The 27,521-nt window shown below is 40.6% G+C and overlaps 1 protein-coding gene across 3 annotated transcripts; it reads right to left on the bottom strand.

Annotated features, from left to right (window-relative positions):
* Positions 1 to 912: 912 nt before the first annotated feature.
* Positions 913 to 25,859, bottom strand: hid1b (HID1 domain containing b). 3 transcript variants are annotated; one of them, XM_034107716.2, is made up of 19 exons: positions 25,688 to 25,859; positions 24,381 to 24,530; positions 23,185 to 23,355; positions 20,444 to 20,566; positions 8,791 to 8,897; positions 8,201 to 8,317; positions 7,231 to 7,462; positions 7,089 to 7,145; positions 5,753 to 5,893; positions 5,349 to 5,439; positions 5,083 to 5,234; positions 4,553 to 4,631; positions 4,290 to 4,454; positions 3,688 to 3,909; positions 3,000 to 3,139; positions 2,832 to 2,918; positions 2,657 to 2,748; positions 1,854 to 2,012; positions 913 to 1,328 (listed from the first exon to the last, which is right to left on the bottom strand). In XM_034107716.2, the coding sequence occupies exons 1-19, from the start codon at positions 25,751 to 25,753 to the stop codon at positions 1,265 to 1,267; spliced, it is 2,415 nt and encodes an 804-aa protein (XP_033963607.1). In that variant the 5' UTR covers positions 25,754 to 25,859; the 3' UTR covers positions 913 to 1,264. The 3 variants fall into 3 exon arrangements, with proteins under 3 accessions (XP_033963607.1, XP_033963606.1, XP_033963608.1); XM_034107715.2 differs by having other exon boundaries at positions 3,000 to 3,157; XM_034107717.2 differs by lacking the exons at positions 23,185 to 23,355; positions 24,381 to 24,530; positions 25,688 to 25,859 and adding an exon at positions 20,918 to 20,980 and having other exon boundaries at positions 3,000 to 3,157.
* Positions 25,860 to 27,521: the final 1,662 nt, after the last annotated feature.

Genomic DNA, 27,521 nt, shown 5'->3' on the forward strand with positions numbered 1-27,521 from the left:
TTATTAGGTTATTATGTATGACACCTCTATTAGGTTTTACCTTAAATTGTCCTTGGGCAGACACACACACCGCTAATATTGGTTATTTTATTGGGTTCGGGATTCCTATGGATGACTGCCTAGGAGAGAGCGCAGAGAAGCGTATAAGACTGCGACTCCGCCTCCTGGTCTCAACTCCAGTTTGTCATGGATTAAGTCCACAAAGCCCTGAAATGTTTGCCGAAATGAGATCTGCACCTTTCAAAGTAGGATGAATGCCGTCTCTCTTAATCAGACCAGGTTTTCCCCAGAAGGCTGTCCAATTATTTACGAAGCCCACATTGTTTGCTGGGCACCACCGAGACAACCAGCGCTGAAATGATGACATGCGGCTATACATGTCATCATTGATCAGATTGGGGAGGGGACCAGAGAAGATTACGGTGTCCGACATTGTTTTAGCATAACTACACACCGACACCACATTAAGTTTGGTGCATTCTGATTGGCGTAAACTAACATCATTACCACCGACGTGAATAACAATCCTACTGTATTATACATTATACAATAGTCCTTAAAAGCTTAAAGGTGGGGTAGGTGATTCACTTCAGAAACACTTTTTGTTATATTCCATGGAATGCTCTTAACATCCCGATAGCAATGAATATATTAAATGCGTTGACAATAAATACATAAAAAAATGTCACCTGTGGAAGCTGTGGTACTGTAAAAAGCACGACCAATCATCTGAGCCGGCCCGGCTAAAATAACTGTATGGCCTACCTGCCTGTCAGCCTTCCATCTGGGCACACACTAAGGAGCTAATTTCCTGCCATAACTCCACAAACAAACTAAACAGGTTTTACAAACGCCTCATGATTCACTACACAAGGTGACCATCTATCGTTTTTGTTTGTCCTTTTCCTGTTTCAACATGAAAGTGCCCCAAGCTCTATGAAGACAGTTTTGCTAGTCTGGAACAGTGAATACAACAAATTCAACCCATTTCCTGATTTTGTGAGATTTAATGACGATTTGGCAATGTTAATGACAGTGATTATATATGATGCACAGTATGTTTTGACACATTAAAACATTCTGTCTTTTTATCTGAAACCTGAACGTTGGCAGGAATGAAGTACAAGATGATCTCTGCTCGTTTCAAATAGCACCAGAGAGTGTGAAGGGTTCCTCTGAGCAAAGTTCAGGTATGAGGAAACCAGCAGATCCTGTTGTTGGTGAGTGTGTGAAGAGAACAAAGTGGACACCTTAAACAGCTGCTCTAAATCCTCTGGATCTCAAAGAGCCGGATGTCCGTGTCGTACCAGATGGGAGGATCCACATTGCTGTAGTAACAAAAATCAGGATAGAGAAACAAGTCAAATAGATTTGTCTCTCTTTGTGTTCATGACTGAAGAACAGGTGGAAAATAACGTTTTTTTCAGAATAAGCTTACAGGTTGCTTTAAAAATATCGGTGACTTTGATACAAATTATGTAGCTTGTGATAAAAGTTTGCAAAGATATTTAAGCTCACGTAGAAATAAACATAGATACTTTTATTCCTATTTAGAAAATAAAGTATGATTGAACATCAGCCTCTTGTGGCCAAACAGTATCACAAAAACCAACATGTAATCCTGACAAAAGAAAAAATGGGTTTTTTCCAACCGGTTATCATAAATCAAAAATAAATAACTTTGATAAATGACCCTGGCCTCCGTTTCCCCTCTCCCACTTTGTACATACTGAACACAGGAGAGAGACATTTTGTTTTTCTCACTTGCCTCTCAGGGGCTCCGTAGAATTGCCCCAAAATATCACACGTCAAATAAAGCGCTTTCATACAGGCTTATATTCATGTGTGTTTACCGTAAGTAGATGACCCCCCACATGTAGGTGCGGAACCACATGGCTGTGCCGGCGTTGGCCTGGTACTTCCTGATGAGGATGGGATGAGGGACGGGCAGGAGGCCGACCAGCGTGCCGTGCTGAAGGAACTTCAGGATTTCTGACTCGTCTGTCAAACCCCTGATGATGACAACAATATATATTAACTCATCTGAATCATTAAAACTGCACTAATCATGGTGTGATATGAAAGGGGTTGCAGTGATGAAAGGATTTGGACCAGTATTGCAGTTTTTCAGAGCCGTACATGTCGGTGTCTTTCAGCCCGTTTCTTTGGTTTACCATCTAACAACATAAACCCATTATTTAGACTACCTGACCAACACCACACACAACAACTATAGCAGCTAGCTAGTGGTGAAAGTGGATAATTTAGCATCTGAAGAAGCAGGTATTTCTCTTAGGAGTTTGTTGAAACTAAAACAAAGCTAAAAGACTGTAAATATTGGACCTATAATAATCAGTTGTACACAAAGATGGTTATGTTGCTGTGTATCTGCTTGATCTGCAAATAGGTAACTGGTTGCTTAAACATTCATCATAAGAGATGCAACAATAAGGAGATAATCCATTCGTGAATTGACAGACATGTTGATGATTGATTAATCATTCAATTAAAATGTTCATGCAAAGGTTTTATCCAAAACCCCTAGTTCCCTGGGAGAATGAAAGCAGTTTGCTCACAAAGTTGGCACTAAAGTGGCCATTTCCCTCTTTCAAAAAAGAGGTCAGCTTCTGAGATTAATATGTGTATCAATTCTTACTTGTCAATGCAAATCTTCTCCACCTGAGGCACCAGTACTTGTAACAGCCTCATGATGGTCTGTAGAGGAAGTTTGGCTTTCCATGACAACACCTGAGAACACACACACGCAGCATGATGAATATAATAAATACAAACAGAAGGAATAGTAAAAAGTAGAAAACCCTTCCACTAACCCAGTCTGTGTTAGCGCTCCAGGCTGCTGATGATGATGATGCACTTGATAACCGACTCCTCGCTGCTTCCGACTCTGAATGGTATGCCTGATTATAACATAAAAGCACAGGACTTTAACTTGACCTGCAGTAAGACAAACAGTAAGAGTGATGTGAAGTGTGATGTACCTCGTGGTCTCTCTCCGAGTTGGACTCTGTGTCGCTGGCTCCGCCCACAGCACCGGTGTCAGCAGGAGAGTCAGAGGTAGGCACGGTGATCATGGTGCCGTCCACACTCACCTGGGACTTCGCCGTTATCTTATCAATTCCTAACGGATAAAAACATTCTTTTTTTGAATTGCAGAGGAAAAGAGAATTACTCAAATAAATATTGGTAGTTGATTATTACAATCTTCAGCTCTTTACAGGCTTGAAAGGTGGCTCGGAATTGTTTCTTAAAACTTCATGGGGCACATTTGACAACTTGAATTCACAGCTGTTACAACTGATTTCAATGGAGATCCAGAATAATAATAAGAATAATAATAATGACCAAAAGAGACAGAGAGAGACTCACAATGAATATGAAAAAGGAAAAAACAAGGAAACCCTAAAAGAATACAAAGAAACGAAAAATAACAAAAAATAGTGGTCGTTTATATATCATTTAAAGACCGATATGATTATTTGTAAAAACATGGAGACATTTTTTTTTTTTTCAATGTGGCGAAAATGAGATATCCAAATTCCCCATAAATGACTAATATGTAAAAACAATGTATGTTGCAGATGCTGTAATACAAAGGTAATATTCTAATGTAAGTTAATCAACTGGGAATGTGTCCTCTGTAAATGACTGTACTGTCTCCTTTCTCACCTGGAGTAGCCACTAAACTGGCTTTCAGTGTTCCCGGCTCAACAGAATCAGCAGGTCTGCTCCTCCCTATGGACTCTGCCTCTGCGGAGTTTGTCCTGGAGATCCCAGACTTCTTCTTCTTCTGCAGAACCCTCTGAATAGATGCCGTGTCGGACGGCAGATTAGCCAGCTGGTGGAAAACATTACGCTTCCGGATGATGGCATACACGAGGTTGGAGTTACCTGTGAGCGATTTGTTGATGTTAACATGACAGAAAACATATAGAAACAAAAGGAGCTGGTTTAAGTCCTACATATAACTATTTTTAACGGTCTCAGTTTGTATGGATAATTTAATCCTCCATGCAAACAAAAGCTAGACACGGAGTTCCGCAAGGCTTTGTACTTGGACCTACTTTGTTCACCTTATATGCTTCCGTTTTACTTTACTATACTATACTATATTTACTTTCAAGTTTCACCTGTCACCCGTGAGTGGGTTTTTCACAAATGTTGAGAATTTTAACGGCACAAGTCAGGACTTTTCCGATATCCTTTCAGACGAAGCGGCCTAGGAACGTGGTATATTTAACAAACCGCCACTATATTGTCTATTTTCTCACCATCAAACTGATACTGGATGATGTTGTTGAAGACCTCGAGCAGGAAGAAGACGAGGTGGTGGTTGTCTTGCGAGGAGAAGAGGAACCAGGGGGTGGTGAAAGCCTCCAGGAGGTGGAGCAGCTTGTTGGCCGCCACCATGGACAGGCTCTTCAGATAAGGTGAAACTGTAGAGGGCAAAACAAATGTCAAAATGACACAGAATATTTCTCTGCAGTTCTGAGATCAAGCCACTAGGGGGCGACAATTCCTTTGTGGTGCTCACTGTTCACTATGATTGTAAGAAGGCAGTCAAACAGAGGCTGCAGACGCTGGTGTCCACTGGTGGTGATCTTGTGGAAGATCTAAAAATAATCAAATAAAATGTGATTACATAATAATAATAATAAAACAGAGAGAAAAAATGTTGAACAGACAGCAGAACTTTACTCATACTTTTAGTATTTATTATTATTATTATAAACAACAGCAGTAATATATATAAATGTTATATTATTACTATTATTAATCCAATAACTTTATTTATAGAGCTCCTTTAGAAAAAAAACATGACATAAAAAACAAGAGTCGAAATGACACATGGAATATATAGTATGATTTGTGTGAGACTTTGTAAACAAATGTTGTGTATAAACCTTTTCATAAATTAATTTGAAAAATCATTTCTTTGGTTTTAGAATTTCATTAATGAAAAAAAAATTCAAGGTAACTTGAATGTAATTGGTATACAACTCATCTGTTTAAAGTGTTTTTAAATAAAGAATATAAACTATCTTCTAACATTACATGTCTTACAACAATGAGCAGGTCTGCGTGGGTCCCTGTGAAGATAGGGATGTCCATGGGGACGTGCAGAGTGAACGGCTTGTTCAGACGCACACCGAAGTTCCTCTCCCCGCTCAGCAGCAGCAGGATGAACACGCCGATGTGCATGAGGCCCACACGAGCTGCAAACACGCGTATAAAAGTACAGATTATTCAGGGGTATAAAACAACCATCGATGAAAGTTACCACTCATCTCAATATGCATGTGCAAATATAAGTAATCCCTGAGACTCACACGGATCTGCTCTGGCATCATTCAGGCTGAAGAGGATGGGAACCAGCACGTCCAACACGTCGCTGCTCTTCAGCACGAAGAACAGGAATTTCTAAAACACACCTGAGTTTACATATTCATCCATCTTACTCCCTCACATCGAGAACTAAATGTGATGATGAATTTCAGAGCTTTCATTTAAAACAGGGCTCTCTCGGAAATCCCTTTGATATTAAAACAGTGTTCTACAAACTTAAAATAAATCCTGCATATTGCATATTGCAATATCAGTCAAAATTATAGCAATTACTTATTTGTTTCCAAATCGTGCAGCCCTCAATGACACCACTATATGTTTGGTGTTCATTGCTAAGGTTGCTCCATCTTGTAGCTTTAGCATCATTCAGGTAAACCGTGCTCCACACCTTGTTGAAGTCACAGAACTTCCAGAAGAGGATGAGCAGCTCCTGATGGAACTGGATCTTCTTGGTGGAGCGGGGCAGGTAGGTCTGCACCAGAGGGTTGTTCATCAGCCGCCCCAGACCCTTCAGGATAAAACTTAAGTCCTGACGAACAGAGAATTAGATGATATTGTAGGATGTTAAATAGTTTTGGACGGTGGAATATTACTCTTTCATTTGAATTATTTGATCAGATTCCTGTCTATTGGTATAACATTTATTCAAATATATTCAAAGCTCAGATGTTGTATACTCTGATCTAACATTGTATTTCTATTGTAGGGAACATCAAAGTAGGGGATATCTCTCTCCTCGGGTCAGATTATTTTCTCCACAACATAGACGTGCTGAACTGTCGACCCACAGCTGATAAGAGTTAAGACTAGCCAATGTTCTCTGACATGGAAGGTCAGGAAGATTGAAAGTCTATATGATGTGTTTTTGTTGCACTATATTTGAATGCTTTTATTGTTTTTTGTAACGTACTTTGAATTACCTTGTGTTGAAATGCGCTATATAAATTAACTTGCCTTGCCACAGCACACACCGTGACTTAGTTATGGAATACTGCTGCTTCTTTTATTTAAAACTTTTCCACACATTGAACTTTTTAGCAGCAGGTTTGAGCACCAAGGAAACAATCAAAATTAAACTTAAAGGTGGGGTAGGTAATTTTGGAGAAACCGGCTCGAGTGCGCTAGAATTTGAAAATACACAGCCGGAAAAAATCTGCCACTTCCTCACAGAGCCCCTCCTCCAACACACACGAACGCGCACATGACCAATGAGGGCACGAGATAAGTGCACAGATGGAAGGCTGACAGGCAGGTAGGCCATCCAGTTACTTTAGCCGGGCCGGCTCAGATGATTGGTCGTGCTTTTTACAGCGCCACGGCTTCCACAGATGACATTTTTTGTATGTATTTATTGTCAAAGCATTTAATATATTCATTGCTATCGGGATGTTAAGAGCATTCCATGGAATATAACAAAAAGTGTTTCTGAAATAAATTACATACCCCACCTTTAAGTGTCCTTGGGCAAGATACTCAACACCAAATTGCTCCTCCTATAGGCATGTCTACGATATTAAAAAGTATTTAAGTCGCATTGGATAAAAGCATCAGGTAACAGACATGTAAATGTAAACAAATAATAATAAAGCAAATGTAAGTCATTTGAGTTTAAAATACTGGACATACTAGACTAATGGGCAGATTATGATTTTTCCTACGATAGTGTATTGGCCATATCAAGCCATTATTGATTCTGAAATCTGATTGGCACGTCCATAATGTACCTCTTCTCTGTGTATCCTGGAGAGATAATTCACAAAGAGGTTATCAGGTCCAGCAGGCTGAAAAAAGAACAAATACATGATTTTAAAATCTGAATCAGTAAACAATTGCATTTTATTCTAATAAAAATGATCCCCCTCTCACTTCCTGCTCCTCCACCTCTGAGGGGGCTGCGGAGGTGTCCAGGGCCTGGAGGGCGGAGCCTGTGGCCGACCCGGCCTCGTGCTCCAGGGTGACGATCAGGATCTGCACCGCCTGCTCCACCAGCTGCTCCCGGTGGTCGGAGAACAGCAGGTGGTTGTAAGGGATGCCGTAGCCCACGGGGTCGTAGGCACACACCACGTTGAGCAGGGAGGTGAACAGAGGCAGGGCATGTCTGGGGGGGGGGGGGGGGGGGGGGCAGTGAAGGACAGGTGGCGGTCAGGGGCATGGAGGGCTATCAGTGTGTTCAGAGCAAGGGACTCTTCAGAGGGGGCTACATGTCCCATAGTGTGGGGTAATGCATAGCAGAGGGTGAGACATGTTCAAGGACGCTTTTCCCACTGGGGAATTTCATAGTTCTATTTTTATCGTCCTCTGTTTTTGACTGTTATTTTTCTCTTAAAATGTCTCCTGTGTGGACATATCTTAGTTAAGTTTAAAAGCGTTCAATTCTTTTTAGAAAAATAAAACACTTTTATCAATAGTCAAAGCCAGGATTTTTAAACAATTTGGAAAAAAGTGTATTAAATCTCTTCCATTCACTTTTTTAACGCTGCATATATGTGCGTTTCTTTTGTATTAATTTGTTATGAGTTCAATACTTATTTGTAGATATGACTCCTATTCATAAATATATGGATATATATTTAAAAATGGCAATTCAATGTGCCCAAGAAAAACCCAGTTTGCAGCCAATTTATTTGACAGATTTTTGTATCAACATTTTACAAAATATTTCCTGTATAAAGTATATATTTACAGTTATTATTGTTCCAAAAAGGTAAATCTATGAACAACTGTCTTTAGTAGTACATTTGCAAAAACAATGTTTTCTCTAGAAGAAGCTGCACTAAAGATGATTTTAGGGTGCCTCACTTTATGCACATGTTGAGGATGTGTGTGTTTGTGTCACCTGTTTTCTGAGGAGCAGAAGAAGGTCACCCAGGGGTTTGGGTTCTTACTCTCAGAGGAGGGGGGGAGGTACATGGCCTCAGAGAGACAGGTGAGGAGGAGCTTCAGCAGCTCTGTCCTGAACAGACAAGAAAACAAAAGAAATCAATGTTATTTAAACATTTACCAGAAAGCTTTTATACTATAGCCCGACCGATTTGAAAAACTGACCTGTCAGTGCTCTCTGGTAGACAACCCCTTCAACCAGGTTTATTATAAACTACCACAAACATATCTTTGGTATTATTTGACTGTTATTTCTTGTAACAAGTTTTAGCTGGATTTTTCAGATTGGCTGATGGTAGCGATGTATTTGGAGGACAATGAATCCAGGGTGACGGCCATTTAAATTCATCATGTCGCTGTTGTCCCACCTTCAGGCAACATGCCATCAGACTTGGTTGTGTTGATATGTGAAATAACAAACACACGTTACCCAATTGTTATGGACGGTTTTGATTGCAAACCTTTCTACCACATTTCTTTTTAATTGACATGAACAAGACAACTAAAACTAAGTTCTCCACAGTCCCTGCTGGGATGCAGTCTCACCTGTTGATGTCGTGGATGTAGTTCAGAGGAGGGGACTGAGCGAAGCCCACCCCGGCCTCCCAGATGTACTCGCAGCTGTCTATGGAGCGAATGTCCTCGGCTGTGTCCTGCAGCAGAGAGCAGAGCAAACAATAATGAACATCATGTCAAGGACAACCTGACAATGACAAAGGCATAAACATGTTGTTGATGTTCTCATTTAGGCTGCCATCCATCCATCTTCTCCCGCTTATCCGTGGTCGGGTCGCGGGGGTAGCAGTTCCAGCAGAGAGCCCCAACTTCCTTTTCCCTGGCGACATCAACCAGCTCTGACTGGGGGATCCCAAGGCGCTCCCAGGCCAGCGAAGAGATATAATCCCTCCACCTGGTCCTAGGTCTACCCCTTGGTCTCTTCCCAGCTGGACGTGCCTGGAACACCTCCCTAGGGAGGCGCCCAGGTGGCATCCTAACTAGGTGCCCGAACCACCTCAACTGGCTCCTTTCGACGCGAAGGAGGAGCAGCTCAACTCCGAGTCCCTCCCTGATGACCGAACTTCTCACCTTATCCCTAAGGGAGACACCAGCCACCCTGCGGAGAAAACCCATCGCGGCCGCTTGTGTCCGCGATCTCGTTCTTTCGGTCATGACCCATCCTTCATGACCATAGGTGAGGGTAGGAACGAAAATGGCCTGGTAGACAGAGAGCTTTGCCTTCTGGCTCAGCTCCCTTTTCGTCACAACGGTGCGGTAAAGCGACTGCAGTACCGCTCCCGCTGCTCCGATTCTCCGGCCCATCTCACGCTCCATTGTTTCCTCACTCGAGAACAAGACCCCGAGATACTTGAACTCCTTCACTTGGGGTAAGGACTCATTCCCTACTTGGAGTGGACAGTCCATCGGTTTCCTGCTGAGAACCATGGCCTCAGATTTGGAGGTGCTGATCCTCATCCCAGCCGCTTCACACTCGGTTGCGAACCGATCCAGTGAGTGCTGAAGGTCGCAGACCGATGAAGCCATTAGAACCACATCATCTGCAAAAAGCAGTGGTGCAATCCTTAGTCCACCGAACTGCAGACCCCCTCCCCCACGACTACACCTTGAAATCCGATCCATGTATATTACAAACAGGATTGGTGACAAAGCGCAGCCCTGGCGGAGGCCAACCCTCACCGGAAATGGGTCCGACTTACTGCCGAGGACCCGGACACAGCTCTCGCTTTGGGAGTACAGAGATTGGATGGCCCTGGGTAGAGACCCCCTCACCCCATTCTCCCGCAGCACCTCCCACAGTAACTCCCTGGGAACTCGGTCATACGCCTTCTCCAAGTCTACAAAACACATGTAGACCGGATAAGCGTACTCCCAGGCCCCCTCCGGGATCCTTGCGAGAGTAAAAAGCTGATCCGTCGTTCCACGACCAGGACGGAATCCGCATTGTTCCTCCTCAATCTGAGGTTCGACAATCGGCCTGACCCTCCTTTCAAGTACCTTGGAGTAAACTTTCCCGGGGAGGCTGAGTAGTGTGATGCCTCTGTAATTGGTACACACCCTCTGATCCCCCTTTTTAAAAAGGGGAACCACCACCCCGGTCTGCCACTCCTTCGGTACTGTTTCCGACTTCCACGCAACGTTAATGAGACGTGTCAACCATTACAGTCCCTCAACACCCAGTGCCTTCAGCATTTCCGGGCGGATCTCATCCACCCCCGGGGCTTTGCCACTGTGGAGGCTGCCATACCATTTCCAATTTTGATAATTGATTTATAATTTAAGTCATTATAACCAAGCCTTGAAGCACTCACACTATTTGTATCAACTTATTAATTTATGTCATTGTATTTATTATAGAAACATTTATATTGAGTATTGGCATACAATATACCCGGAATGTATCGGCTAGTAAATAAAAACAATAAGCAGAACTTCAAACATTCTTTACGGATCAAACTTCTCTATTATTGTAAATGTACTTTTGGAGGAACTTGAAGGCATCACCTTAAACCTTTGGAGAAAAAAAAAAGTCGGGCCCCCCCAACACAAATAGTCACATAATGGGCTAACTTAACATTTATTATAACGCACCAATATGAACGTGAGCATTCCTTTAAAAAAAAAAGAAAAAATCCCTTTGCTAGAACATTGATAATAAAACAATGCTCCATAAATCTGTGTGCTCCAAATGTTGTATTTAATACATAATACAATTGTGCAATCCCTTTGCTAGAACAATAAGTTATAATACTTTGGAAAATATTAAAAGAAAGAAAATGCTGATATTTGCCTAAAAAGTGTGTCTTATCACAGCATTAGTGGCTGCAATGAGCCTGTTTGGCTCAGTGGCGGCGCCAGAGATGTCTTTTTGGGGTGCTGTGGGGTAGTGTAACGTTTCATAGAGAGTGCTCAAACATGTAGGGTTTCCCATTAATGCACCGGGCGCTACAGTGGAATTTTCTACTGCAACACTCCCCACACGCACACACACAGTACACCCGTGACTGTTACAATGAAGGCTCGATAATCAGCTCACGGCATATAGATGTAAGCAGGGGTAAAGCGCTATTTTTATAGGTGGTGTGTGGACCTAACATCCTCTAGGGATGTCTAGTCTATGGATACATCTCTCAACACCCATTTGAAACAGAACTGTTAACAGATTTACTTTTTCTTTATGGATATTTTACAAATCACTCCCCTTTTAAACTTTATTCTTATTTTACTGGCATACAGTATTTCAAACCTGTTTTTCATTTATTGTTTTTTTATACCTATAATGATCATATAAAAATGTGTGCCTCGGAAATAATTGTTTACATTAATCGTGACCAGACCGTTTATGACCCACTGAGATAACTTAGAGTCTAAGTTTAGTTTAGTCTAAGTCTTAGACTAAAGTTAACCATCTAAACACTGAGAGAGTCCTTTAGTTAACTGAGCCTCTCAGTCTGACAGGAGAGGACTCTCCTCCACCTTGTTGTTGAAAAAGCTCCTTATATCCGTTAGCGTAGCTAGCACCAGGAGTGTTTTTTCCGAGCTTGAATGAAACACGGAGACCCAGACGTACTTGTACTGTAGCATATTATTTTCGAATCAATACTTTTTTGTTGTTGTCATAAGTATTTTTCCTTCTGGTCTCTGCGCGCCCCCCACTTGGAGAAACACTGCCTTAAACTCTGGGAAAACAGAATTAAGAGAATATTCAATGATGGAAATATCTGTAGGCTCTCTGTTATAATAAACATTGGGAAGTGAAATGACCTAATTCTGTTAGAATTAATAGATATTTGAAATTGAGGAGATGTCTGGACTCTCAAACACACACAATATCCTAAAGAGAAGTCTACACAAAAGGAAGCACCTGCTCGATTTCATTCAATTACAACAAGGAGAACAGGAAACAATAGGCTTTCAGCCAAAAACACTGAACTGCATTTTTTAACTGTGGACTCACTTCTTATTCAGAGCCATAGAGCAATATCAGGTTACATCAATATTTGCAAAGGGCCACATTTCACAGCTACAGACAGTGGGACTGTGTTCACACCTACTTTACATCATGGGAATCTACAAGAGGACTAAGCTGACAATATCAGCATGTGCCACCTCAGCACCGATAACTACAGTGTCATTTATAGATGTGACAAGGTGCTGCCGTTGTTCTCTATAAGTAAACTGACAACAAAGGGCACCCTGCCATACCACACGGAAATTCACTGGTGATGAGGCAAGTGAAGGAATTAAAAGAATCCAGTATTTAACTGGGGAGAAGCTAACATAAAACAAAAAACAGACATACCAACAAAACAATTAACAAAATTGAACAAAAACTACCAAAAGAGTAAAAATTATTACAAAAAGAGAAAACAACTGCAAAGATGCAACATTTAAAAGAATACAACCACAAAGAGATGCTAAAAGGGATAACAAAGACATGCAGAACATCCTAAAAGAGAAAGAAAAATACTAAGAAAAGACATGAAAACAGGGATGAAATACGACCACAAAGAAACGCAAAAACAGAGAAAAGTGATGCAAACTACTAACAAAAGAGAGAAAATGACTACAATGACATGCAGAACAACCAAACGGAGACTCAAAAAGATCATGAAGAGAAACAAAATGACTACCAAGAGATGCACACTTCCCAAAAAGTGACAGAATATGAGTAAAACAACAGAAAAATATCTTCAAACAAATGCAGAAAGAGACACAAAATGACTATGAATGAGATGTAACACTACCAAAAATATATATTTGAATCCGTGGTGTACTGACTCTTTTCACCTTGAAATCACCACACCTTTACTGGAAAGTGAAAACTAAGCCAGGTTTCTGTGTGCATGCTCCACAGGTTACAGAAGCAGGTGGGAACAGACGACAGCCGCTGGGCATTTTGAATGCTTCCTCAGGGCGGCTGACTGAGAGGTGTGAAGAGTGCTCCGACCATGGAGAGGTTAAAGGTCACCTATTAGGCAAAATCCACTTTGCCATGTATTTTATACATCAACATGTGTCCCCTCTGTGTAAAGAGATTCTGAACGTTTCAGATAAAAAGATTATTTCCCTTTTTGTCCTGATCTATTTATATAAAAACCTGTCTGAAAAGGAGCTGATCAGATTTTGGCCACTTGATGATGTCATAACGATGTTTTGGCTTGTGTAACCATTAGCCAATAACCAACCAAGGTAACACCTTGGGAGAATGTCATATGGTCAGATGAAACCAAAATAGAACTCAACTAGACGTGTTTGGAAGAGAAAGAATGCTGAGTTGCATCCAAAGAACACCATACCTACTGTGAAACATGGGGGTGGAAACATCATGCTTTGGGGCTGTTTTTCTGCAGAGGGACCAGGACGACTGATCCGTGTAAAGGAAAGAATGAATGGTGCCATGTATCGTGAGATTTTGAGTGACAACCTCCTTCCATCAGCAAGGGCATTGAAGATGAAACGTGGCTGGGTCTTTCAGCATGACAATGATCCCAAACACACCGCCCGGGCAACAAAGGAGTGGCTTCGTAAGAAGCATTTCAAGGTCTTGGAGTGGCCTAGCCAGTCTCCAGATCTCAACCCCATAGAAAATCTTTGGAGGGAGTTGAAAGTCCGTGTTGCCCAGCGACAGCCCCACAACATCACTGCTCTAGAGGAGATCTGCATGGAGGAATGGGCCAAAATACCAGCAACAGTGTGTGAAAACCTTGTGAAGACTTACAGAAAACGTTTGACCTCTGTCATTGCCAACAAAGGGTATATAACAAAGTATTGAGATGAACTTCTGTTATTGACCAAATACTTATTTTCCACCATAATTTGCAAATAAACTCTTTAAAAATCAGACAATGTGATTTTCTGGATTTTTTTTTTCTCATTTTGTCTCATAGTTGAGGTATACCTAGGATGACAATTACAGGCCTCTCTCATCTTTTTAAGTGGGAGAACTTGCACAATTGGTGGCTGACTAAATACTTTTTTGGGAAAGCTTTTGTGTAATTAATAAACGGATCATAGAAGCATTAGCACAAAGCTGATTGGTTGTAAGTTGTGTACAATAGAAAGATAAGGTAAAAGATTTTATTCTTCAACACATATAATATACTTTGCAATTTCGCCTTGTGTGTTTCTTTGCATCGCCAGCTTTATTATCCTTTACTTGACAAATAAACCGTTTTTAAGATTAAAAAGCTATTACATCGGCAAAGTAAACATATGATGCATGTGTGTATGGATATTCACTGCGAAGTTTTTCTGACTGTGCAAGATCTATCTTGTTAATAAATAAACTAAAAATGCCTAAAAAACGAGATTGTCTTTATAAACCAAGACACTTTAAAGAAACTCAAAGGCTTTATATGTGCCCGTTTATGTGCCCTGATATCAATCATGACATTGCTTCATGCTCTCGAGTGCTTTTCATTAATGTTTTGATACATAATCAATTTATAATAATAATAATAATAATAATAATCAATGTTTACTAATTTCTTTGGTGCTTTGTTCTTCAAACAGATGGCGTCTGCTTTCCCCCCTTAATTTCACGGCTTTTTCTAATCAGTACATTATTTTCTTATTCATTGTTTTCAATGCTTTTCCACTCGTGATAAACCGTAAAAACGCAACAGAGATGTTTTGTTTAAAGGGGGCGGAGCAACATTCGCCTGCAGACGTTCCGTGACGGAGGAGTTATGGAGAGCAGCAGTTCTCACGCGCATCACAGCCAATGCGTGGGGAGAGACTCCTTATTTTCATTTAAAGTAACAGACAGAGAATCAGCACTTTTTAAACAGGGCTGAAACAGAGGCAATGCATGATCTGTTTGGTATTCCGAACCAAACACTTCAGAGACATGTTTTGTATATAACTGAGAACTATAATATATTGAGGGTAAACCGTATAATAGGGTACCTTTAAGACCTGCAGCAGAGCTTACACTTCCTGTCACCTCCTATGCTCTCCAGCACCACACATGTTTGCTCAGCACGATTAAGATGTGTCCACCCTCCTCTCCTCAGCCCAGTTGACAAACATGGCCACTCCTCCCCCCTCTGTCTCAGGGAGAGTCACTCATTAACTCCAGCTACTGACGATTGTGTGGAGATAAGAACAGTGACTGTACCGCCTCAGGGCTCAATAACAGGGACTAGCCTTTTACATAAAGGCATTGACATTGTTGTAGCTTAAGGGCTAACATAAAGAAAGGTGTATTCCTCCTTCTGTGGAAAGACTCTTGAAGGACCATTGCAAATCTTGGAGAATACTTGTTTGCAAGTTAAATGGGAGCATTGATATCAATTTAAATGTATTTGCTAGGGCTTCATCTCTACAGTATGCGATGCAGAATCTTTATTGTATTGAAATTGCATTAAAGATTAGTGGAATACTCAATTCGGAAATAGTGCTATATTTGTGAAATGTGTGAATATACTATGAAGTATTGTGGAGATGTGGACAAATCATATACGGACTTGACAAAACATAGTTGTTTGATACAGAACTCTTCAAGAAAACCGAAAAGTGATCATTTCAACATATTTTTCAATGATAATGAGAATAAAGATGCAAAATGAGCAAACTTTCTAATATTGTAAATAATATTACATTTGCATTATCATTGAAATAATTGCATTTAGTAATTTTCTGTAAATTGGTAAACCATAGCAAATGAACAGGTTCAGAGTTTTCCCTTTTTCTGCTTTCAGTATACTTGCACTTACTTTTTAACTAGGTCATCATCACCATTAACTTCTATACAACCAATGTGTTTATGCATGCTAAAGCACAAGCTTGTTTGCAGAAAAAAAACAAAAAACGTTTTGTATTCTGCACTAGACTGATGAATTTGTTTAATTTTTTTTTGGTAATCGTTCTTAAATAATTAGAATCTCATTATCATAAAGGGCTTAAAGTAAAATTAAGTGTCTTCGAAATAATCAGAGTTTTCCCATAATCCAGCAGCCCTGGTTCTGTGTTAAACGTCAAAAATGAGATTGATATTGATCTGATTGCCGACATATGACCGTGTCCTTATTGCTGGGGATTTAAAAATGCATGTGTGTTGTCCTGAGAAACCTATGGCAAAGGAATTTTTAAACCTCGTTGACTCTTTTAGTCTTGTTCAGTATGTGTCTGGCCCCACGCAAGAACGCGGACACACACTTGATATTGTGTTATCATATGGTTTGCCTATTCTTAACTTGGAGATATGTGACGCTGTTTTCTCAGATCATATGCCTGTTTTATTTGATGTTACACTTGCCTGTACTACTGTCAAACCGCACGCTGCTGCCCGGCTATCTCATATCATTAAGTTTTTCGCCAGTCAACGTGTATTAAAGTTTAAATCTTCCGACAAAATTATAAAAGTGCCAGTCAAAGGTCTTCTTTGTTATTTATTGAGCTTTAAAACAAATGAATAACGACTCTATATAATATAATAATAAAATACACGGAGCCTCTCTTTTTCCTCCCTCTCTTCGGACAGCGTCAGTGTCTGTTTCATGCAGCATCTGATCCAGTAATGAGTGACCCGGCCGACAGTAAAAATAAACATATTTATAACTAGTTTAGGTAGTTTGAGAGGTGTCTCCATCCTGTCAGATTAGACTTCACTCGTGTTTATGTCCATATCGAGAGAAAGATAAATAATCTGAATTCAGTGTGCAGTTTACTTTGACGCGGGGGTGAGCAGCAGAGGTGGGGAGAGGCGGGGCTATTGCCTCATCATTATCAGAAAATGATCGTATAGGGCGTACACACGGAGCCGTTGGACCCCCCAGAGCGTTGCGTATGCCGTTCTATCCACCTTGGGACCCGTTATCGTTTCCGCAGTCGTTTAGTGCCGTATTCGGTCGTCCTCGTGTGGCCGAACGGTCTATATGACACCAAACAGTAACGCAAACGACCGTTTTCGTCCTTGTGTGGCCGGGGCATAACACTTCCACTGCTGGTCAGTTCTCGGCCGTGTTTAATCATGAAAATGATGTTATCCATGAGCCTATGTCTAACACTACGGAGGAGCTTAGCTTATGGTTTCACTCCACATGTAAAGCTGCTATGGCTACTGTGGCTCCATTAAAAACAAGGCAACCCAAAACTAAATCCGAGCCTTGGCTAAATGCCACGACTCGGGCTGCCCGACGTGAATGCCGTAGAGCTGAAAGAAGATGGAATAAGGACAACTACAAGTCTCTTTTCAAATGCTGAGGCAGTGTTGGCGTCTCTATCACACAACTGTGAAAGAGGCAAAAAGAAAATATTTATCTGACATCATTCTTTTAAACTATCACAAACCTTGTGTACTGTTTCAGACAATAGATTCAGTTCGTAATGCCCCTCAAACTACCTGTGTGGAGACCTCCCCTGCAGTCTGTGAACATTTTCTTCAATTTTTTATTAATAAAGTCACTTCAACTAGGACTGAAATCACTGCTCCATCAAATGACACCTCTGTCTCTGCCCCCTGCTTTGCTGTTTTTGACCGTTTGGAGCCCATGACTCTGTGCAGGAGATTGTCTCCAAAAGAAAGCCCTCTGGTTCTCCAATCGACCCTGTCCCTCCTCTATTTTTGAAAGAGGTATTCCACACTGTAGGACCTTTTGTTCTTGACGTTTTTAACAGCAGTCTGCTCACAGGGGTTGTTCTGGAAAATTGGAAACATGCAGTTGTACAAGCATTTATTAAGAAACCTAGTCTGGATCCCACAGTTCTTGCAAACTTTAGGGCCATTTCCAAATTGCCTTTTATGTCCAAAATCCTAGAGAAGATTGTATACAGTCAACTTCTCACTTTTCTGGAAGAGCACAAGGTACTCAAGAGCCGCGTTCACACTGCGGTACTTTTCCCACAAAGGTTCATGCGAACTTAGTTCATGATCGCGTTCACACCAAAAAGAGCCGGTACTAAAAGTAGTTCATGCGAACCTTTTTACCCCCTCGAAAGTCCCTGCTAGAGAGCAGGGACTTTCGAGCGGCTCTTTTTTTAGAAAAGAGCTATATTCCTGATTGGCTGGGCGAATTGCAAACCACGCCCCGTAAAACTCCCAAAAAGTTTTGTGAAGCCGCCATTTTATTATCCTCGCATTAGCATTATTAGCATTAGCATTAGCCCAGCGCAGAAACGCAGAGAGACTAACTTATGGCAACACAAAATAAAACATGGGAGCGGTGGAGATGAGGAGGTGTCGGCGTTCTGGCGATTTACTCGGAAGGCTTCAGTAGAAGCTGCTGGGACTCCCAGCAGCTTCTACTGAAGCCAGTCCCCAACTCCGGGGACTTCCGGCCGGGGACTTTGGGCGGCAGTATACGCCGTGAAGTGGTTTGCGGCCTGCCAGTAAACCCAAAGCAGAAGAAGAAGAAGTGACGTCAGCGGCTTCATTTGCCTAATCTACCCCCAGGGACTTTTTCTGGTGTGAACGCGATCTGTACTTAGTTCATGCGAACTAAAGAGTTCGCATGAACTAAGTTCGAATGAACCTTTGTGGGAAAAGTACCGCAGTGTGAACGCGGCTAAGGTCTTCCAATCTGGTTTTAAAACCTTGCACAGCACGGAATCAGCTCTTTTAAGAGTTTTTATTGATATCCTTTTAACAACAGAATGCATTATCCTTTTACTCCTTGATCCAACGGCCGCTTTTGATACAGTGGACCATGAGATCCTGATAGCTCGTTTGGAGCAGTGGGTGGGCATTAGGGGCAAAGCCCTCGAATGGTTTAGGACGTATCTGACTGGTAGGACTTTCTGCGTCAGCCTTGGGGACTCTGAGTCCTCGTCTGCTCCTCTCCTTTGCGGGGTTCCACAAGGCTCAGTGTTAGGCCCCCTGTTATTCTCCCTCTATTTGCTTCCTCTCTGGTCCATTCTTAGGAAGCACGGTATCACTTTTCATTGCTATGCAGACGATTTCCAAATATATGTGCCACTTAAAAAGAACGACTCATATTCAGTTAAACCACTGTTAAAGACATTAAGTCCTGGATGTCATGCAACTTTTTGAAATTAAATGATGACAAAACCGAAGTTATGGTTTTTGGTGCCCCTCGGACCACTCCCATAGACCTAGAATCCTTGGGCCACTCCACCAGGCCTACCATCACAAATCTTGGGATAAAGATGGACCCTGAACTCAAGCTGGACAGCCAGATCAAGGCAGTTGTTAAAAACAGCTTTTTCCACCTCAGGCAGCTAGCCAAAATAAAGCCTTTTATAAATAGTGACCTTTTTGAAACGGTAATCCATGCCTTCGTCACCTCCCGCTTGGATTATTGTAATGCACTATATATTGGGATAAGTGCATCCTCCCTTGCTCGCCTGCAGATGGTGAAGCAGCACGGCTACTAACTGGCACACACAAACACGAGCACATTTCCCCCATTTTATCTTCACTCCACTGGCTGCCCGTTCATTCGAGGATTCATTTTAAAAGTATTTTATTTACTTTTAAAGCCCTCAATGGCCTGGCCCCCGCCCTACCTCTCTGTTACACAGCTACACGCCCACTCACACTCTCAGGTCAGCTGATCAGTTGCTCCTGAGGGTGCCAAAAACTAAGACTAAGAGCAGAGGGGACCTTGCTTTCTCTGCTGCCGCCCCTAAACTGTGGAACGACTTGCCCTTGCTAATCAGAGAGGCTGACACTGTCTGTTTTTAAATCCTGTCTTAAAACTCACCTTTTCTCCTTAGCATTCGTAAACAAGTAGATTGTTGCTTTTATTTGCTTTCAGTGGTCTATTGTTTTTATTATATGGCTGTTTTTATGTTTTTTATTTTGCAATTGTTACATTTATTCTGGTTTGTTTTGTGTTTGTATCTTTTATTTTAAATGTATTTATTTTATGTTTTGTGAGCTGAGCTGTGTGATTTTATATTTGATGTATCTCTCTGTAGCACTTTGGTCTGGAGGTTTTAAAGTGCTATATAAATAAAGTTGGATTGGATTGGATTGATTGGAACATAAAAATGACACATAATGTTGACTATTGTTCTTTTGAGACCAACACATGTTCTGCAGAAATGCCATTCACGGATAATGAACAAGCCCGATGCAAAGCTTTGGTTCTCCTTGATTAGATTCTGAATATTGGCAGGTGTTTGCGTCCAGCTGCACTGAGGGATAATCAGGCCACAGCTGAACGTCTGCCACACATGAGTGGCTGTGTAATGTAGAAGGGTACTGTGCACTCACCGGGCTGTTCTTCTTGTGGCTCTGAGCGGTGAAATCTAGACAGAAGAGCAGGTCAGAGATGGCCAGCAGCAGGGATTCAGCCAGCGGCCGTGATTCATCATCAATACCATCTTCATCCAAATGCTGGAAGACAGAGAGGAGATAGAAGAAGTGTTGCTATTATAGACACCACATTAAGAATGTGGTGATTTGTGGTTAAACAAGAAAGTATTACTTAAGATCATTCCTCAACAGTAAAGTAGCAACACTTAATTACTAATAACAAGTAAACAACCTGCATTCATATTGCTATTTCAGTCAAAATAAACCGTATTAACAGTAACATGTAATAAGATATATGCAATGCATAGAGATATGTAATCTCGAGAGTTTCGATGAAAAGATTGATATGAGTCTCATATCTGAAAGCTTAGCCACATTCAGAAAACTGTTAGCTTAGCCTAGCACAAAGACTTAAAGGAGGCAAACAGATACCTTGTCACTTCGTATCCCCAATAAATTGTTGCAAAAAAAAAAAAACATATGTTAGTGTAAAGATTTGACAAATGAGTTTTACCTGGTTAATACTTAAGCTTGAGAGGTGTTTGTAGATAGCTTTAGTTAGCTTCTGACAGAGCCAAGCTAGCAGTCTCCCTGTGTTTACAGTCTTTCTGCTAAGCTAAACTAATGGATTGCTTGCTACAGCTTCAAATCATGTATCATACAGACTTCAGAGTGGTATCAATATTCTTATCAAACCCTCAAGTTAAAAATGAATATGACTGATAGCAATTAAACAATTTTTTTTCTAAATGTTCTATTGATATTATAGTCATCGTGAATTCCTTTGACCACAATATGTATGTGGGGAAAATCTGATATCGTGACCGCCCCTACTATAACATTTAAATGTTTCACTTTTGTTCCCAACATATCAAATCAATAGCAATTTCTCCCCACAGAACCACAAACTGATTTCATTCAACTACCAACAACCCATTATTCTGTTCCAACTGCTGCAGCTCTGCACTTTACTCCAGTCCCACACTGTAATTAAGGGACATTCAATCCCTTTTAATTCAACCACTGCATGGCCAAGAGGAGGGATAGGGGGGGGGGACAGACAATATGGGCAGTGTTTGGATGGTGGGTCCCTGGTCGACCAGGTAACCAGAGAACCAGCAGCCGTCAGGAGGCAGAGATGAGGCGGAGGTGAGGGAGAGATGAGGGGGGAGGGAGGGAGGGGTGGGTTTCAGACACTGACGTCGACAGCAGCAACCGTCTCATTGTACAGATCCTGCTCTGTCCATCACTTCTAACCACTGTGGATTATTATACGTGCTAATCTCAAATCCTCTGATGTGTGTAAAGCTGAGGGGCTGCGGACGGATTGAACTCTGCAAACTGTCTGCAGTGGGATAGGATTTCTCTGACTGCTGTTCTCCTTCAGGTTCAACTGCAGGTTTGGCAAGGCAGCAGAAGATTTATACATTTCCCTCTGAGAATAAGTTGAACAATTTTGATTCGTTGTTCTTTTGTTAATTAAATCAACCAATAAAAACATCAAGGCTTGTTATTCTCCCAAAGATCTGGAGATGTCTACTGCTTGGATTTAGCATTCCCTTTCTCGTAAAACATTTGAAAATTATGTGAATTTTGAGACATGAACTGTTTATTTGGGAGCCGTCATCTTCTTCTTCTTCTTCTCCCCATACAATGCGAGTGTTTGCCACCAACTGATCAGTGGTGAAGCATCACACTGCGATCCAGAAACACATCACGAGCGTGGGACTGCAATTATTGTGAGCAAAGCACGTTATATGGGTATTCTCTGAGCGCTATTAAGGGAACTTTAACATTCAACATGAACACCATTCAGTAGCCAGTGGAGTATGACAGTACATGGCAATTAGATAGATAGCTAACTAGCCAGCTGTTAAATTAGTAATATTTAACTTTGCTTCATCCACACACTCTGGACCAAAACCTGACCAGTATGACAACTGATAATACACAAGTGCACTGGTAGAGGTAGAGAGGTCATACACCAGTCATAAGGTCGGAGGTTAGATCCCTAACACCTGCAGTCAACATCTTGCTGTGTCCTTGGGCAAGATTCTAAACCCCAAATTGGCCTGGCCATAGGTGTGTGAAAGTGAGTGAGTGAGTGAGTGAGTGAGTGTCTGTCTGTCTGTCTGTCTGTCTGTCTGTCTGTCTGTCTGTCTGTCTGTCTGTCTGTCTGTCTGTCTGTCTGTCTGTCTGTCTGTCTGTCTGTCTGTCTGCCTGTCTGCCTGTCTGTCTGTCTGTCTGTCTGTCTGAGCAGGTGGAACCTTGAATGGCAGCCTCTGCCTCTGTATGAATGTGGATGACTGCTGACTTGATAAATAAAAAGTCAAAAATATGTAAAAGCATTTTGAGGAGCTGCGAACACTGGAAAAGGGCGATATAAAAGTAGTCCATTTACCTTTTTAACCCACAGGTTTGGGATTTTTGTTTGATTATTGCTTCCTCAATGCATAACTTTCCTATTACAGTCCCCTCCCAGGACTGAATCTCTCACAAGCTTCAATGTGAAATCATTAATGATGCAGTTAACAGCCTGAAGACCTTTCAGTTCTGGAGCTTCCCCCTCTTCATGTCCTCAGACAGGAGGCAGACTAAGCGTCAAACAGGAAACACACCAGAAAGTGCAAGAATGAAACAAGAGTGTTTCTGCTCAGCACTACTTCCTGGAACAGATTGAGTGTCAGTGTGAGTCGTACCCCCGCTCGACCGGCCCCGGGCACGGTGGACCAGAAGAAGCCTCTCCAGTCAGCGTCCTCAAAGATGTAGGGCAAGATGCGCGTGAGCAGGCGGGTGCAGTTCAGGACGATCTGACGCTCTTTCTCTGAGGGGCACCCGGAGTCAGCCCCCTGCACCAACCTCTCCACTGCCTGATGGAGAAAAGCACATGTAGAAAACTTAAAACAATACTATAAAGTCAGGCGTCTATACATTTATTATTTCAATTACGATATATTTCTTTTGTAAGATTCTGTGTTCAACATCAATATTGTCTCCATCCTGTGCCCCCAACCTTGAGCAGGTGTCATACACATATCTCCAAAGTTAATTTGACTTCATTTTAAATTGATGTGATAATGGTGAGCCTTGCAGACAGCTGACATTGCTAGACCTATCTTCCCTAAAGGAAGATTTTATTTAATGTGTTGGTTCTGGTTAACAAAGACAGCAGCAATTGGTGGTGAGAAGTCATTAAAAACACCATGCAGACAAACATTGTTCAATCCCACGGATATTTATGTCAAATTCTAGTAGATATTCCTATGTTTGAAAAGATACAACATGTTTTGGGAAGTGACAAGACATCAGGAATACCCCTGTTTCACAAGATGGTCATGAGAAACACAGAGTTTTGGGATTCAATATTTCACTCAGTTCAAACATCATGAATAGTTCATAGTGAGCTTAATCAAACTGAAAGAGAATATAGAGTACAGAGTGGAATAACAACAACAAAGCTTCTAAAAGGAAAACTTGACATTAAGGGATTAAAGATTTCAATGTTCAACTGTTCCTTGCTGTAGGAAATGTTATCCTGTCTTACTGTCTCTTTGTTCCTTTTGTTGAACATTTTATTTGTCAGCCAGGTCTACAAGGAACACCCCATCTGCTTTACTAAAATAACCTTTGACCTTTACAAACAGTGATGTGTGTAACGTGTGTGAACAAACAGCAGCATTCCTGTGACTCTGACAGAAGAATAGCTGCACTTAGGCAACACACTTTTGTTAGGAAGGGAAATGTATTGAAACTTGATTTTTGAGATGCTATAAAAACATATTGTCTCAAAATTCCAGAAGATGGCTTGTATATTTGAGTCCAGGACATCTCTGACTGGATACATACTGAACACCATCATTTACATCGCCTCCCCATCCTGATGAATGCCGGTTACCTTGTAGCAGAGGGTTGCCAGGTTGGATGGAGACTCCTCTCTCACAGCTCTGATCTCTGCAGCCGGCACCAGAGCGAACACATCCTGGACCGTGGTGGAGGTGTCGGCCCAGAACTGATCCCAGAAGGCATCGTCTGTGGCTTCTACAGGCTGCAGGAGAGGACACAAAGTCATTCTGTGTGTGTGTATCATGATCTCAGTCTGGAGAATCATCATGTTGTACTGCTCATTACTATGCACCTATTATTGAATACAGTTTTCTCGAATCAGCTATAGTCAGAAGAAAACAGAATATGTGTCTTTTTATTTTAAAACCTTTATTATTTATTAACCTTAGTGTATTTATCCCTTTTGTTTACTGTTCCTTTGTCCTATTTGTCTCTGACTTTATGTTGTGTTAAACCCTATAAAGTCTATGGGAGTACTGTTTTAAGTACAATTTCAAGCTACTTCTACTTTTATATTCATTTTATCGAAATACTTCTCAGATAAATATTGTACTTGTACTTCACTACATTTATATGAAAGCTGTAGATAATGTTTGCTTTTCAAACATGACAGTCAGACATTACATTCTACATATAATTGGTTCTGTATTTAACATAAAGAGAATAATTATGTAGGACACAAAAAACACAAGCAACCAACTAAGGATACTTTTCAATACCAAATAATCAGTCGGTTATTTATTGTAAGTGATTAATCGATTAGTCCTAAACATTCAGAAAATGTCAACATTCTTTGGTTTGTCCAAAAAACCGAATACATGTAAGCCTACTATCACAGATGTATTTTTCTTTTACTTGAAGGTAACTCGATTAATCGATTGTCGAACACTAAAAACAGGCCTGAGTGCAGAGTCTGTACTCTGTAGTAGATCCTTATCAACTTCATCTAGTTAGTTCCACCTTAAATGCACCTGCGAGGGAAACACTTGCTGCCTGCATGAACACTAATTAAATTCAACATTTAACAATCACATGTCACATGTTCAAGTTATTTAAGGATAATTTCACAAAACAAACAAGACAGGTGAAGGACTCGGAACACCAATAGGGCCAACCTGCCTGTTGTCAGTCTCTTAAAACGCAACAAATACAGAGGAGAATATCCATATTTCACAAAATATATGTATATTATGTCAGGACATCTTCATTTGTAAACTAACTGAAGTGTTTACTTGATTTCCCTTCCACTTTGTGTCATTGAGGCTTCAGTTAAGGCTACCATCTGGCACTCTAACTTTATCTCCACAAGCTGAATTTAAAACAAAAGCGACGTTAGTTTTTTCTTTTTAAATAACTGACCTGTGTTTTGGTTGTGAGCTGTATCACCGCTTTCCTGAAGTGCAGTTTGGTGTCGGCGTTTCCCATGTTGTGTCACAAACCAACACCTCCTGTTAGGATCCGTGTTAACAGCAGGTTAACAGTCGCAGTAAAGGAGGATAATCTCCCTCATCCACCGCTCTGTTCCTGCTGCGTTCAGGGGCTGCTCGGAATATCCACCTGCAAAGGGAATGTCATGTCAAAAATAGCTGCTGTTGTTGTTTTTTTATGTTTATAACATGGGTAATGCTTATTCATGATGTTGTTTTTGTTAAAAAATGACATGTGGTGCAACTGAGGAACACATTGCTGTACATTTTATAACTTGAAATGATTTGTAAATGAATTATTTGAATTGTAAATACATTTATATCGACCTGCATCATTTATAGGCAATAGAAGAAAAAAAAGACACAAACTTCACAATGATCTCAACAACAAGGTAACAAGAGTAAAAAGAAAACTGATAATAATTGTATAACACAATAATAATTATAATAATAAAATAATATTTATAATGATACGCATACAAAAAAGGGCTTTACATATGGAAAAAACAAACAAATACACATCAGTTAGATGGTAAAATTAATAAAATACTCCTAAATAAACTAACAAAAAAATAGATAATGTTGTTAAATGAAAACAAAATAGAAAACCTATTGCTGGAATAAATAAAAAAATATATATATATTAACACGGTAATTTAGATGAATTAACTGTTTCAGATATATTGACATAAAATATTGCGTTGAATACAATTTGTTCTAAATTCTCTATCTATTGAAGATAATATAATTATTCCTACGGCCCTTAAAGGCAACATTCAGCCAAGCAGGATCCAAACTGGACGACTTCCGGGATCCTAATGTACATATTTGCTTTCATTTACACTGTTCGTGTAAAAGTCGTTTAATTTGCGTGGGTCAGTGATTCAGATGCAGGTAATAAGAATGAAACAATCACATCTACACCATCATCAGCATCATCATCATCAAATTATTTAATCGAAATTCGGTTTTCTTTTTTTTCATGAAAAGTTATTAGTAGTTTTATTTTCTCCAATTACATAAGGAGTCATCGGCCAATGGAAGCCATCATGATACTTCAGGTACAATCAGGATAAATGAACTCTTGTGTTTACAGAGCAACAGTGACATCCAGTGACACTTTATTATAAAACGGAGCAATTTAGCAGCTCCAACAGCAATCAGTGTTCTTACAGTATGTCATCATTTTTATTCTGATAGATTTTAATATGAGTTAAAGTGTTTAATGTTTGGTTAGTAACCACTTCCTGGGCCAACACACACACCAACATATTCTACAGCTACCTGCCCTTAGCTGTTTATAAAGCTCATAGCATTAGCCAACAACATACAAGCTAACTGCTAAAATCATGTTATGGCCACCATGCTGCCATCAAAAGCTGCTTCTTATAACAACATGTGCAATTAACCTGATCATGATGTAAAACAACTGATAGTGTGATTACAAATATGTATGCGAAAATGTAAAGTCTTACAAGTTTACAAACTATTTGATACTGTTAGTTAGTTGGCCTACTAAAATTACCATTTGACAATAGTTTCTTATTTAGAAAAGTAAACCTGAGTTAAATAACCTTAAGATTTCAATTATTGGGTTTCCTTCCATTTTCTGATCTGTGCAGTTTTGCAGTCACTACTCTTCATTCAAGGAGCTACCAGGTTTATAACTTAAAGCATATCAGAAATGTATTTTGGCCCAATGCTGATCACAGATTTGTAAACTAAAAAAATAAAATATATATATCTAAAAAAAATTCTAAAAACAT

Source organism: Pseudochaenichthys georgianus, chromosome 19, assembly GCF_902827115.2.
Source record: "Pseudochaenichthys georgianus chromosome 19, fPseGeo1.2, whole genome shotgun sequence".
Lineage (NCBI taxonomy): Eukaryota > Metazoa > Chordata > Actinopteri > Perciformes > Channichthyidae > Pseudochaenichthys > Pseudochaenichthys georgianus.